At 39.4% G+C, this 15,208-nt stretch overlaps 1 protein-coding gene across 1 annotated transcript; it reads left to right on the top strand.

Moving 5' to 3' along the window:
• The first annotated feature begins 1,488 nt into the window (after window positions 1–1,488).
• On the top strand, window positions 1,489–12,461 carry LOC143299577 (protein FAM72A-like). The gene is made up of 5 exons (XM_076612862.1): window positions 1,489–1,493; window positions 3,176–3,325; window positions 4,007–4,084; window positions 5,020–5,144; window positions 6,481–12,461. The coding sequence occupies exons 1-5, from the start codon at window positions 1,489–1,491 to the stop codon at window positions 6,549–6,551; spliced, it is 429 nt and encodes a 142-aa protein (XP_076468977.1). The 3' UTR covers window positions 6,552–12,461.
• The last annotated feature ends 2,747 nt before the right edge of the window (window positions 12,462–15,208 follow it).

Here is a 15,208-nt window from a genome sequence, read left to right as displayed (position 1 = left end):
ATGAACTACGAACGGGTGAACCTGTATGCAAACGTACGAATATTTTTTTTGGTTTGAGTTGATTGAATAAAAATCAGGCTACCTTTGAGCGTATGCATGCGTGGTATGAAGTCTCTGTCTGTCTATTTTCCACTGTGGCAGACAGAACTCCCTCACGTATGTTGCCAATGTGACCGAGAAAATCACCTGCCCCAAAAGAAAATAAAAATAAACAACAACACGAAACAACACACCCACTTACCTCTTTGGTAGTTCTCGAATTCATTCACAATTTCCTTTTCTTTCTTGCTTCTTCGCTCTGCCATGATTTCCACTTGCAGCGACCATGTGGGCAGTCCCAATGAAAACACTGCTATCTTTTTCCACGCACTGATTCAGAAAACGTTGACTGACTGATAAGTGTTATCCGACCTCGCTTGACGTCGAAACCACCTCGCTCTATCGGCCAACTTTGGATTGGTGACCCGATGAGGTCACAGCCCACATTCGTCGGCTGCTGCATTCACGTGAGAGAACACGAGAAAACAATGGCAAAGGAGACCAATGACTGGTCGTCTAAGTTTTATCACATTCATTTTAACCAATGAAATGACTGGTTATAAAATTATTCGTCTGGGACAGCCAGTGTGAAAGGAGATTGAATTGTTTCGAAGGAGGAATTTGCAAGGTGCACACGGTGTGTATTTTTTTTTTTTTTTAGATAGTGGGGACAGTTATTTATTTCTTATGGAGATTTATAATCAGATTATTACGAAATTAGCCTAATCGACCGATTTAGACTGCATCATATGCTGTGATTTAGTATCATGATATTGCTGGAAAGGGACAGTTGTGTTGAAGACTGCATGGTGCATGGGTGGACTTCGGAGGACAGATATATCTAGACTTGACTTTCACTTTTGTTATGTGTCTGTATTCTTTTGTCAGAGATTGGCGTTGTTCCATGCTTTTCCCTAGGTGTCACAACGGAATGAACGGAATATATACAAATCAAAACGAAAGAAATTATAGACATTCATAGTTTACAGGGCGTACTAACTAGTGTGTGACATATATTTATGTTTGCAATTTAAATTACCGAGACCCCTCATCGCCTTGCGTGCTTAATTCTTCCATGTTATTTCATTACGTTTGGGCTTGAAATATAGAAAGGACAACAAAGGTTTTACTGAAAACTCGTAATGATCTGCATCGTATGGTAGTTGGTACCCACAAAAGTGAACGTAAAGTGTGAATGTAAAATGCAGAAGTGAAACGTAAAGTTCAGAAGTGTAGACCTACTGCTTTCTTCTTTCACTTCAGGATCAGTTAGTATATAGTTATATTTTTTGCATCAGTCAGACTCAGTCGACATTTCCTCAAGATTTTCCCTATTCTTCTGGAATCAAAACACCCATCTTCTTCATGAGCAGTTGGGAGACAGGGTGAACTTGAACCTTTGTAATGTGCATGTAGCCCATCATATCTGGTTCATGGGGTTCTACCCAGATGTGGTGAGTACTGCATTGCTCGAAATAAGCACTGGTCAGACTGTCCAGGACAATAAAACCTATGGGTGGAAAAGTTGATACCCTTTCCCCCCTTGTCTGTTGGGCAAGGTATTTGTGACTGAGTAGTCATTCAGTGCAGACCAGTCATGCTTCCCTTCTCCCTTCTTCATGGAGACAAAGTGTGTTCTCTGAATAAAATGTCAGAATGGAAACAATAGATCTGTCTTTAAATTCTCTGAGGGAACTGTGGAACTGTGTCTGTTTATATTATACTGTTTGTAAGGAAACATTTACATCCTCTTTACCTGTAATATACATTTCCTGTAATGAATTATGTGTGTGCTGACTTGCTACTGCTATACCAGTAGTTACTTTCATTGATCATCTGGGTTTTTTTTAGGGAGGGCAAATGAAAAAATTTTGGGGACAAGTAGAGTTTTATTAATTTTTTAAAAAGTCTCCTGTCTCTGGTATAACTAAAAATGAAAGTCTCCTGTCTCTGGTACAAATAAAAATGATCTGGGAATTTCTTACTTGTACGATCATACAGAAACAGGGCTAGCATTTCAGGGATAGCAGTTTTTGTTAGGGGACTGCACTGGCTTTCATGGTCAGGATGGTGCATGCAGGGCTTGTAGCCTGTCTGTTTTGCCTCACTTTCAGTTTGTTTTGTTATATATATATATATATATATATATATATATATATATATATATATGACCATGTTTATATTTTTTATCACCAAAATCTGTTCATGATCTGATTCTTTCCAAGTCACATTTGGGCTTAACAGACTGTGTCTTAGTTCAAAATGAAAAGAACAAAACTATTTGATGTGCTTTTCATTCATGATTTCATTCTCTGTAGATTTGATCATAAATATTGTGTGTTGCTCAAAATCAGAAAAAGCTTAAGGTCTCACTGCCTTGTATGGCAAACAGGGCAGTGAATTGATAGCTTAGCATAAGGTGGGGCCCAGTCCTCTCCTTCCAGTTCCACTCTTTTAACCTTCCCCATCCAAACTTGATTACCAGTTCACACACCTGGGTGGAGTGAGGAAAATTGGAGTAAAGTTCTTTTTCCAAGGACACAGCACACATGCCAAAACGGGGCCTCAGACTCAGATCACTGTTGATGGGGAACACTGAATCAGAAGTCCAACGCCTTATCAGTTCTGCCACGGTGCCATGGTATTCTGCAAACAACAATAAAAGAGAGAAAACTGGGGTGAAATGATCGCTAAATAAGTGTTAATTATCATTATTTCAAAGTCTCATTCTCTGTCAGTTTAAGGTTAGGCATCTGCTCTCACCCCACCCTCTTCATTTTTTGTGTGATTCAGGAGAGGTGGTGTGACATATATTATTTTTGGATCATTCCACATGCTTTGACGGCAAAATCCACACTTTTGCCCCTCAATACGGAACCAGTAGTGTTTGCAACAAGGCGTGGACATTCACTCTGTCAGTCATGCAGAGGAAGTTGAGGGGAAGAAATGTGGATATATATATATAGCCGCTTTGACATCTTCGAATCCAAAACTGAACGTTCACTTCTTTGCAGGTGAAGCACTCACCTTGGAATTTGATGTGGTGGTCACCAGCACGGCATGTGAGCGGTCTGCACTCTCTGCTGCTGGGGGGACATTTGGCACTGAGCAAGCTGTGGTGATGGACAGCCACAAGGACCACGTCAGTCCCAGCTTCTGGAGCCGCATTGTGTACATTCTGGAGTGCAAGGGGTGCGGGGAGGAGGTGTCGAGGCGGGCCATGCGGGCCATTCTCCTGGCCTGACAAACGCATCGAGCTCTTCTCCACAGATTCTCCCGATTACAAGTAATTATTCATCAGTTTGGAGTTTTTCAGCTGCATTCTGTTGTTGTTTGTTTTGGGTTTGGAGCTTTTTCTCCACCGATTTACCCAATTTCAAGTAATTCATGAGTTTGGTGTTTTTTTGCAGTTTTTTTTGTTGTTGATTGTTGAGCTTTTCTCAACAGATTCGTCTGATTGCAAGTAATTCATGTGTTTTTCTGTTTTATATGTTTGCATGTTGAGCTTCTCTCTACGGAATCACCCAGTTACAAATGATTCATGAGTTTGGTGTTTCCTTGCAGTTTTTTGGTGGTGTTTGGTTTGTTTGCATGTTAAGCTTTTCTCTTCAGACTCACTCGATTACAAGTAATTTATGGGTTTGGTGTTTTTCTGTTGTATTCTGGTGTTGTTTGTTGTTTGGGTTTGTAGCTTTTCTCCACCAATTCTCCCGATTACAAGTAATATCATCAGTTTGGTGTTTCCTTGCAGTTTTTTGGGTTGTTTGTTTGTTGAGCTTTTCTCAACGGATTTAGACGATTACAAGTAATTCATGAGTTTAGTGTTTTACTTCTGTTATATGTATATGTATATGAATGTGTGTGTGTGTGTGTGTGTGTGTGTGTGTGTGATATACTGTATGTATTGTATTGTATATATAATGTACATATGCATTGTTTCTGAGACTGTTTTCTTTTCACTGTGCAGTGCCATTGGAGTGGTCCCAGAGGTGTTCACCACAGCTCACTGTTACTGCAAAATACAGAAGATTGCATGTCGATGCTGGTGAGTAGAATTCCCCCACCCCCACACCCCCTTCTAATATTCATATTGAAGAACAGCAAAAAAAAAGAACTGTCTGTACACAGTACTTTGAAGCCATATTTCAGGCAATTGACTGCTGTTGGGCTAGTGACACACTTGAAAGCCTTTCTGACTGGCTGACACGTACATACGGAGCCTGCTGACACGTGTTCCATTCCATTACAATGGACTCCATTTTCTCAGTCCAGAACCCCCAGACTGGTTGGGGAAAAAACAGCAGCAGCAACAAACACAGGCACAGTCCGCCTGACTGCTGGCAGCTGTAGGAGAGGGAGCAGAGTGCTTTTATAATCTGTTTTTGAATGACAGTCAGAACTCCAGAAGAGGCAACTGTTGTCCGTACTATCTAAGCTAGAATATGATTATAGTGGAGGGCGTCTTGCCAAAGTTATATGCCCACTTACAACACCTTCCTACACAAATATCAAGATGCTGGTTTGACCTTTGTATTGTAATACCCCTTTTTTTTCTGTCACAACAGATTTCTCTGTATAAAATTGGGCTGCTCTCCGCTGGGAGAGTGCGTCACTACACTGAGAGCGCCACCCTTTTTTTTCTTTAAAAAAAAAAAAAAAAAAAAAGGAAAAAAAGTACTTTTTCTGCATGCAATTTTATTGGTTTTTGTATCGAAGTTGATTTTTCTTCAGAATTTTGCTAGGGACAACCCTATTGTTGCCATGGGTTCTTTTACATGCGCTAAGTGCATGCTGCACATGGGACCTCAGTTTATTGTCTCATCGGAATGACTAGTGCCCAGACCACCACTCAAGGTGAAATGGAGGGGGAGAAAATACTGGCGATAGTGGGATTCAAACCAGGGCGCTCAGATTCTCTTGCTTCTTAGGCGGTCGCGTTACCTCTAGGCCAGCACTTCATTGTTGTCTGCGTGTTGTCAGTGGCAGTGAGGTGGGATACCATGTGCTGACGCCCTGTGCACGATGCCTGAGCTCCTGCAACAATGGACACTTCTGGATGTTCGACAGCGACAGTGTCGTTTCCAGTGGCCGGATGAACCCAACAGGTGAGACCTACGAAAAGTACAATGTCTTTTTGCCCTAAAACACTGGCTGCTGTTTGTATGTAGATCGATATCTAATCTAACTTATAAAACTTTGACCATGAACTAATGACCCGTTAAATTGTTTTTTTGATAAAGATTTATTTTTTAAAAATCTACTGAATTTTTGGTCGTATTGTTTTGTTTAACATCTTTCCATTACTATGATTAAGGCAAATTGAAAAAAAAGAAAAAAATTAAGGTGTAAGGCAGGAATGTGAGGTTGAAGAACAGTCCTGATTATTAAAATAAAATCAAAAAGAAACATTGAAAAACCATGAAAGCAAAATAACTTTTTTATATGTCATACTGCTGGACATATTGTGATAAAAAAAAAAATTAAATAAAAAAAAGTTTCATTGATCGATTCATCCTAAAAAATTTTTTCTTTAAAATATTTTTATTTCGATGAACTTTTCTGTATAAATCAACAAGAAAGCAACAACAAACCTGCTCAGGTTTCTTATATGCCAGGTCGTATAGAAACGCGCCAAGACATTGTGACGGAACCAAAACCAAGAAGATTTCACCCGTGAACCATTTTCAGGGCAGTGTGCTGTGCACAAAGTTTTTGGATGCACAATGTACAACTTGTGATAAACAGCCACATTTTTTATAAAAATCTTTGAGTTTGTTTTGCTGTGCCCCAGTCCACACTTTCGAAGGACAGGTAAAAGAACAGAAAAGGAGATAGACACGTCGTCTGTGCTTAAACAAGTCTGCACCACCCTATCTGTGTGACTGCCTTCACCTCTATTCACCACCTCACTCTCTGTGATCAGCAACATTCTCAGTTTCAAACGCCTTGGATCAATCGTCCTCCGATCTTCTCTGTCTCTGAACCTTACAGTTTGAGTCCTTCTTTGGCTTCATCAGATCCCTGGCCTTAAAACCTACTTCTTTCAAAAAAAAGCATCTTAATACTCTCCATTTTTCTGTCAACAGTTTTTCTAGCTTTCTGTTTCACATGTATTGATAAGTTTCCTCTTTCATCCCGGTGTTTTAGAGTCATGCTGGTGTGTGGACATTGGGTGTGAAAGCGCTATGATTTGTTTCTGTACAAAGTTTTGTGCTGTGTATGTATTTTTGTTCGTTTGTTTCTCCATACATTTAAGTACATGCACTCCAACCCTTTCCCCTTCTTATTTGTTGTATTATCTTCTTCTTTTATCTAAACAAACAAAACGAAATGAGGTAAATGAATGTGACTGCTCACCACTTTGTACATTTGAAGTGACTGAAAACAAGTTAAGAAAGGTTTGTGCTTGATGAATACATTCATTATATTGGTGTGCTACAGATGGAGATTACATCATATGGAAGAACCTGTCACCGCCAGGGGAAGACGACTTTTTGGAGTGTTTGCGGTGATATCTGGACCCTGAGCGGCAGTGTACATGGGTTCTGTACCCTGACCATCACCATGACAGGACCACAACTGGGGAGACGTGGTGGACGTGAAAAACTATTGTCAGCTCACAATCAACACGTGTCATGGCACATATGTATGGAGGAGTCATCGTCATCTTTTTTTTTTTTGGAGGGAGGGGAGGTGAGGGGTGGGTTGGGGGGAGGTATGGGGGGCACCAATTTTACGCCACCATCTGCCTTACAAAGACTCCACAACAGGAGACCATGTCTACCCAGGGTTGGCTTTCTGGAATGATTTAGTGTGAGGGGGTGGATGAAATGGATGCAAACATTTTTGGAACTTTCAGAAGATAACTACAAAGTTTTGTCCTGTGAATTGATCATGCTTTTTTTTTTTTTTTTCTTTTTTTTTCTTCTTTTTTTTACCCAGGGTACTGCCTCATTTAAACAAAATTTTTAAAAAAACATAGAGTCCAGTCATGCACTCTGAATGATTTTTACTTTGAATACTTCTTCAGAATGCCATGGAAAAAAGAACAAACAAAACAAGCTGACAGAGGATTTAAGACTGTGTTAACCCATTCAGCCCCAGGGAGCTTTCTGACTTCCCTGCCATTTGATGCAGATAGACTAAAAAAAAGTTGACTAAAATCCACCAATTTTTCCTTCAAATTGACACACGTTGACACAACAGGAAATTCTGTAGAAGTTACTTCCCTTTGCTTGGAGTGGACTCATTTGTGGGAACATGTAAAGTTTTAAGGAAACTAATTTCGACATCCTAGCAATAATCAGGCACAGGGTTGAATGAGTTAATGAGCAATTATAAGGACACAGATTCAGCAACAACAACAGGAAAAGATGAGAGGGCGATTAATTGAAACTTTTTATCCAAATTAGTTTCACTCTCACTTTACTTGTTATCGACATAGCTTCCATTAAACTGTACACAATCCGTCCAGGTCTGTGTTTGAAATGTCACAGTGCAGTGTTTGATAGCTTCAGATACATGTTATATGTTACTGCTTTGCAAACTGTATGTCATACGTTTTCAGACATAAGGAGAAGAATGAATGATAGGGATACTTATATAGCGCCTATGCTCGGTTGGAGACCAAGCTCTTAGCGCTTTACAAACATTTGGTCATTTGCTCAACAGTCTGCCTACCTGGGTAGAGCCAGCTGACGGCTGTCATTGGGCGCTCATCATTCATTTCCTAGTCATTCAATCAGATTTCAGGCATGCAATCATACACACTCAGACATACATGTAATATTTTACATGCAAAACTGTTTTGTTGATTTACCCCACCATGTAGGCAGCCATACTCAGTTTTTGAAGCTGGGCATATTTTCAAACTGCACCAACTACTGTGGTATTTGTCCATTGCATGTGGTAACATTTACCACCCAGTCAGAACTGTGTACAGTTGTGGAGTGTATGTCTTTATGTTTGCCATGAAGAAACCAGCATGTCTAACTGTGCAGCAAGTGTGTATCTCAGCTCATGTAGAGAAACAGATTGTGTGGGGGGGAAAAAAACAACAAACCCCCCTGAAAACACACCCAACTCTGAGAACGATCACACACCTGACACTCTTCTGTATCCGCATACACACTCAAACATGTGCATTCACTTATACTTACGATCTCACACTTTCAGTATCACTTGTTTAAAATCACACCACATGAACAGACGTTAAACTGAAGAAAGCTTTTTTAATTATAAAAATGTATACGTATGCGTTGTGTGCACATTAGAGACATAGATGTCCCATTCTACTGAAAAAGCATGTCTGACTTAGAGCAACTCTGAGAACTGAATGACGGTTCACAAGACACACCCCTTTCCTGACCCTAGATAGTCGTGGTAGTGAGTGGAGTGTTTGTGCGGTCATGCAGCATACAATGCAATGTATTCCAGGGCACGTTCTGCAGGCGTGTCGTGTTGTGAGGGTCGTTTCTGATCATAGGGTTACTGATGTTACGGTGTCCTGTTCATGGCACTGAACTGGGGTTGGATGTGGGAGGGTAGAGGAGGGGACAGAGCTGTGGAGCAAACAGCACCATGGGAATCAGAATTGTGGTTGAGTGAAATGTATGGAGAAGTATCATCTTCACACATGTTGGGAAGGGCAAAGGGCAACTTCATGGACGTGACCGATTCCAGTGTTGGGTCAGTATATGCTGTAAACTTGATGCTGCTCTCAAATGTCTTTCATTTCAAATGTTGTGCATGTCCGATATATATAATTATAAAATACATATATATATTTACCACCACAAATATTGTGCTGCATGTGTGTTGGTTTTATTTTATGAATATGCAATGTCTTGTCTGAGCATGACCATTTGAGAGTTATCAGGTATGGAATGAAAGTGAGCTTGTTTCTGTAAGTTGTCCCTTCTGTTTTTCATTATTTTCATAGATGTGCTCATGTGTGTATGTATTTTCCTGCCTTGTTTTGACGGCTTGTGAGTTTCTGAGTTGAAACCATTATTTGTAGAAAACATGTTTGCCTCAGTGGTTATTATATTTTTCAAATGTTTTTTTTTTATACTGCATAAAGAATGCTACTAGTTTATTCATTTAAATGTGTGCATCAGCAGTGAGTACTTAACCCGTATGACCATGCCATCTTCATACAAATATAAATCATGGCATGTTTCCATTTGCAGCAGAAACATTGACCATGTGAGGTTTACTCTTAGACTTTGCTCTCTGTGGGTTTTTAGCATCTCTCAAAACTGATCAGGTGCTCCCCCTCACTTTAGGAAAGGGTGTCTTTGTGTTTTGATTTATGTGTTGTTCCATCAGAATAAATCTGCCATGCATATAAGAATGTTTTTGAGTGTGTGTGTGTGTGTGTGTGCATGTTTCCATGTGTTTCACTGTTTGTATCAGACCATTGATGTCATATTAGAAAATGTGAACCCTCCTACTTTGTCAGTTAATTCTGTGGTCTTGAGTCACACTACTTAGAATTATTTCAAACAAATGCTTTAAATCTTTTCCATTAAATTTTGTGAGCAGTCAGAGGGCGCTAGCCAGGGGGACAAAGGGGAGGTTACCTACTTCCGGGAGGTTATCGGCCGTAGTACTTTCGTTTTCTCCGCATAGGCGGATAGTAGTTTGCACAGGACAGATATGTCAGACCCCTGCCGGAGTCTGCTCTAGTTGGGTCACGGTAAGTATGTTATATAAACGTAATATGTATGTTATATAAACGTGTAACTGTCTGTTATTCAATGTATTTTTTCAGTGTTAATTTGAGTATTAAGAACTTCACTTAACAAACAACTGCTGAGTAATTCGTTTTCTCCGCATCGGCGGATAGTAGTTTGCACAGGACAGATATGTCAGACCCCTGCCGGAGTCTGCTCTAGTTGGGTCACGGTAAGTATGTTATATAAACGTAATATGTATGTTATATAAACGTGTAACTGTCTGTTATTCAATGTATTTTTTCAGTGTTAATTTGAGTATTAAGAACTTCACTTAACAAACAACTGCTGAGTAATTCATTAATCAGCAGCTGATTAAAGAAAATGTCTGTCACCATAGGCCCTGCGCACACTGAAAGTCACCATCATTCTTCTAATAGTAGCCCTTGTGACTGGTGAGACCTGTAAATGTCATCACCGCCGGAAAACTCTTCTCACTCTTCAGTTCCAGTTTGACGGAGATGTCAGTGCGTGCCAACAAATCCATACATACACTACACCAAATCTGCTGTTGAAAAAGAAACGAAAAGCATCAGATGCCCAACCTTCACACAAAACCCAACACACTGATCAGGCCATGAGAGCAACACTTCATCGTCTCACAGACATTAAGGTTGAACTCTCAGTCACACAACCTACAAACAGTTGTATCCAGGTGCCACACTACACATAAAGCACAAGTACAAAGTACAATCAATTCTCAGTGGACAAACGGTTGTACCCTGGCACCACAATACACATAAAACTGCAAAGTACAATAAACTCGCAACTAACAAACAAATGGTACCCTTGCCCCACATTACACATAAACCACAAGTACAAAAATTCTCAGCCAACAAACAATTGTACCCACACTAAACATTCTTCTTGTTCATGGGCTGCAACTCCCATGTTCACTCATATGTACACAAGTGGGCTTTTATGTGTATGACTGTTTTTACCCCGCCACGTTGGCAGCCATACTCTGTTTCCAGGGTGTGCATGCTGGGTATGTTTGTTTCCATAACCCACTGAATGATGACATGGATTACTGGATCTTTAACGTGTGTATTTGATCTGCCTGCATATACACACGAAAGGGGTTCAGGCACAAGCAGGTCTGCACATATGTTGACCTGGGAAATCGGAAAAATCTCCACCCTCTACCAGGTGCCGTTACCGAGATTCGAACCCAGGACCCTCAGATTGAAAGTCCAATGCTTAAACCACTCCACTAATGTGCCCGTTACACTATACATAAAAGCACAAGTACAATAAACCCTCAACTGTCAAAACAGTTGTACACAGGCCCCACACTGAACATGAAAGCAAGAATGCAGAGCACAAGCACAAAGTAATCTCAAGTTAGTATCAGTGAGGTAAGCCCCTTGAGTATAAGCAATGGAACATACCTGTCAGCAGCGGTCAAGGGGTTAAACATATGATAAACAGCCATCCGTCTTCAAACTAAGACACAAAACCCAATCTTTTTCCAATACCAATTTTATTCTGTAACACTAAAAAAGAAAAAAAAAAGAGTAACAACAGTCTTACAAGACAAATTCCAGACAAATCTGACCATGTTTAGCGACAGAAGACAACCAATCCTCTTCTAATCAGCAAGGACAAAATTTATTCAACACATGTCAAAAACAAAGGCAATGTGTCAGTCAAAATATAATATGTCAATCACAAAAAACAGAGTAAGTACATTTCTCACACAGTTCTACAGAAACGACCTGGAGCATTCCACTTCTGTGAATAGGATCGTGCTCACGAGAATTGATTATAGAGAAAAAAGAACAGAAGAAAGAATGATGTATGTCATCATGCTCTCTCTCTCTCTTGCTTATCACTTCTTGTTCTTTACTGATAAAAGACAAATCTTTTCTTTTTAATCATCACAGGCGGTAAGCTATCAGTTAATATTATTATGAATAAAACTAACATCAACTGACGCACATAATTATTCAAATGCTTGTGTCATTTTCTCTTACAGATGTGCTATCGCAATCTTTTTTTTTTTCCTTTTCTTTCTTCAAAATTATGGTTGCACTTATCATTCTGTTTGACTTAAACACTGCAGAAATATCTTCATCCATGCTTTACTAATTCATGCAAACTGCAGTTTTTAAAAAGCACATCCCGTTTTATCTTTCTGACAATCATGATATTTCTGCTCGATGTTTTCATGTTATCTGTCTGTGTGAAGACATAAACTGCAGGAGAACTTCACACACACTCTCTTTCTCTCCGGGGTTTAAAAATACCTGACATTAATTTACAGGCTCAATACTATTGTTAAATAATGGACTTAAAACAAATACATATTACCAATGCATCATATTTCTTGATTGCATTCCATTTCTTGGCACTCTACTTAAAACAGGATGTCAAATCCTACATACGACCAACAGGTTGTGAATGAATAAAACAGCTTACTAAAGCACCAAGATGCATCTTTTCAACAGAAATATGAACTCACAGGCATGAAAAAGAACAAAGCAAGTGTGAAACCGTAAGTCAAGAAAGAAGAACAAGATCAATCTGCACAAAAAGAAAGATAGTACAGGAACAACAAAACTGAGACACCATACAGTGTGCGTAAGGATGAAGGACGAATGTGTGGTCCTGTCAACAGAGACGAGTCATGAGATCCAGATGATGACAATGGAGCTGCTTCTGTTCCTCCAATGGAATGGTTCTCTGAAAGCAAACACACAAATGTCATTGAAATCTATTATTTAAGTGTCTAGCAGAGCAAGCACATACCTTTGGAAGTTAATGATTTGTCAAACCATTGAAACTTTGGTATCTTAACTTTCAAAAATAAGCAAACTAATACAAATTGAAAATGAATATAAATGTCTGTTGATACTGTGTACCTTTGTGTGTTAGCATGTGTGCACACACTCAGAGGTGTGTGTGTGTGTGTGTGTGTGTGTGTGTGTGTGTGTGTGTGTGTGTGTGTGTGTACTGTGTGCATTTGAAACATGTATGAACACATGTACTTGTGTTTGTGCATGTGTAAATGCATACTGTACATTTATATATAAGTGTCTGGACTCGTACCTGTACGTGTAGATAGCAGACTGAGGCATAAATATACAGCACGTACAAAATCAGCACACAGTTTAACATGACACATTTCAATAAAGTTACTGACTTTCTTTCGTTTAGGTATTTGTAAACTTAAAGAGATACCGCTTCACACAAAGCAACAAAACAACATTTGAATGACAAATAAATTGCACTTGAATCAGTTGAAAAAAACAACAGCAAACAACCAACACGCAGACTGTAACTGTTACAAACTGATCTTCTAATCAAGATTTATTAATTTCAACTCACAGAAAAAATACAGCATCCTTTTCTCTGTGAGGAAGACATGTATAATGATAGACATTATCGATGCTTCTTGGACTGTTTCTTTCCTCTACGAACGTTGTCCTGTGAATGTTTCACTCCTGACCCCACTGGCGCCGGCTCCACAGGGACATCAGCCTTGTCCGCTTCCTGCACACAGCATTTTGTTGGGATTATAACGATACTAAATAAATAAATAATATCAATCAATATTGATATTGATAGTTACTACTTTATTTCTCTATTGTCATTTGTTGAAATACAATAAGGTTCAAGGCACAGCACAAAATAAAAATTAAATAAAAAGAGAAGTTAAAAAAAAAAATTAAAAAAAAATCACAATCAAGAGTAAGATTTTTGTAACAACACTTGTTGTCTTTATTGTCTACATTAAATGTCAAAGGATCATATATACACATGGATTATACATAAATATGTCATATCTGAAATTTCGTGAACAAGTAAATTGAAAGAGAAAGAGAATGAGTAATAAAAATAATAGTTCATCCACACATATAATGTATGCATGTGTGTCAGAGAGAGAGAGAGAGAGAGAGAGAGAGAGAGTCACTATGTGTCTGATTTGAATGCACACACATTTCAAAACTACAGTTCATCAAGTTTTCTGCTCTTGTTGACTTTTACAACCTAGCTCAGTAACTGTAAATCTTCAAAACTGACTGATTAAGACAAATGATGACAATGAATAACCAACTGAAAACAGGGGAGAATTTAGAAGATGAGTCACTTCCACTATTCCAGGCAATAAAAAGGTTGAAGATCACGATTCACATAGTCTTTTATGGCCAACCGGCCTGTGAATTCACATCCATTGTCACGGACTGTGTCTAGGGCTTGGCATTGGAAGGCAGGGCCCACAACCTCTCTCCTTCCACCATCTTGACCTTCCGGTGGAGTGATAGCCTAGAGGTAACGCGACCGCCTAGGAAGCGAGAGAATCTGAGCTTGCTGGTTCGAATCACGGCTCAGCCGCCGATATTTTCTCCCCCTCCACTAGACCTTGAGTGGTGGTCTAGACGCTAGTCATTTGGATGAGACGATAAACCGAGGTCCCGTGTGCAGCATGCACTTAGCGCAAGTAAAAGAACCCACGGCAACAAAAGGGTTGTTTCTGGCAAAATTCTGTAGAAAAATCCACTTCGATAGGAAAAACAAATAAAACTGCACGCAGGAAAAAATACAAAAAAATGGGTGGCGCTGTAGTATAGCGACGCGCTCTCCCTGTGGAGAGCAGCCTGAATTTCACACAGAGAAATCTGTTATGATAAAAAGAAATACAAATACAAATACAGCTAGTCAGATACCTATCCACACCTGGGTGGAGTGAGAAAAACTGGAGTAAAGTGCCTTTCCATGCTATACCATCATCCCAAGGGCCTTAAACTCTGATCACTGACGAACACTGGATTAGGAGTCCCACGCCTAACCAACTCTGCCTTGGTGCCTCCTTCCGACAAAGAATGGGGCCAATTTTGATTCTGCAGAGATAAAATTCTGTCACATGGACAGTCTATTGTTCAGTATTAATACATAGTTTATCAATATAAATATCTAAAAGTATCTACATCCATGATCTTTCTTTCATACAGTCACTCTCCCTCCTTTCTCTCAAATGAGAACTCAGTGTAACACTGTTTGTGTACACAGTATTTTGTATATATATATATATATATATATTTATAAATTTGTGTACAATAAAACAACTATCCTGATTTACTCGGGCTGAGTAGGGCAGTTGACACTGACGCAATTACCCCTATTGGAAGGAGCAATTCTTGAAAAATGTATACCTTAAAGGAAAATCTGGATTTCGCCCATAGTCCTGGGACAATTTTTTCGTGACTAAGGAAGTCAGACATCACGTAAGCAAATAAGATAGAAACTTTCCTGGTCAGACTTCATCGGCATAGGGTAAAAGAAAGTGATCAAAGGGAAATGTTTACCTCTTCTTCGGTGCTCTTGGGAAGGAAGACTACAGACATGATGCAAACTATTTGAAAAATAGCACCAAGAAAGAGACCATAGAACAAAATTGAGTCAACAAGACTCGGTTCGTCCACTGTGAG

This window comes from Babylonia areolata, chromosome 25, assembly GCF_041734735.1.
Source record: "Babylonia areolata isolate BAREFJ2019XMU chromosome 25, ASM4173473v1, whole genome shotgun sequence".
NCBI classification, from domain to species: Eukaryota; Metazoa; Mollusca; class Gastropoda; order Neogastropoda; family Buccinidae; genus Babylonia; species Babylonia areolata.
This window is presented reverse-complemented; position numbering and strand designations above follow the sequence as displayed.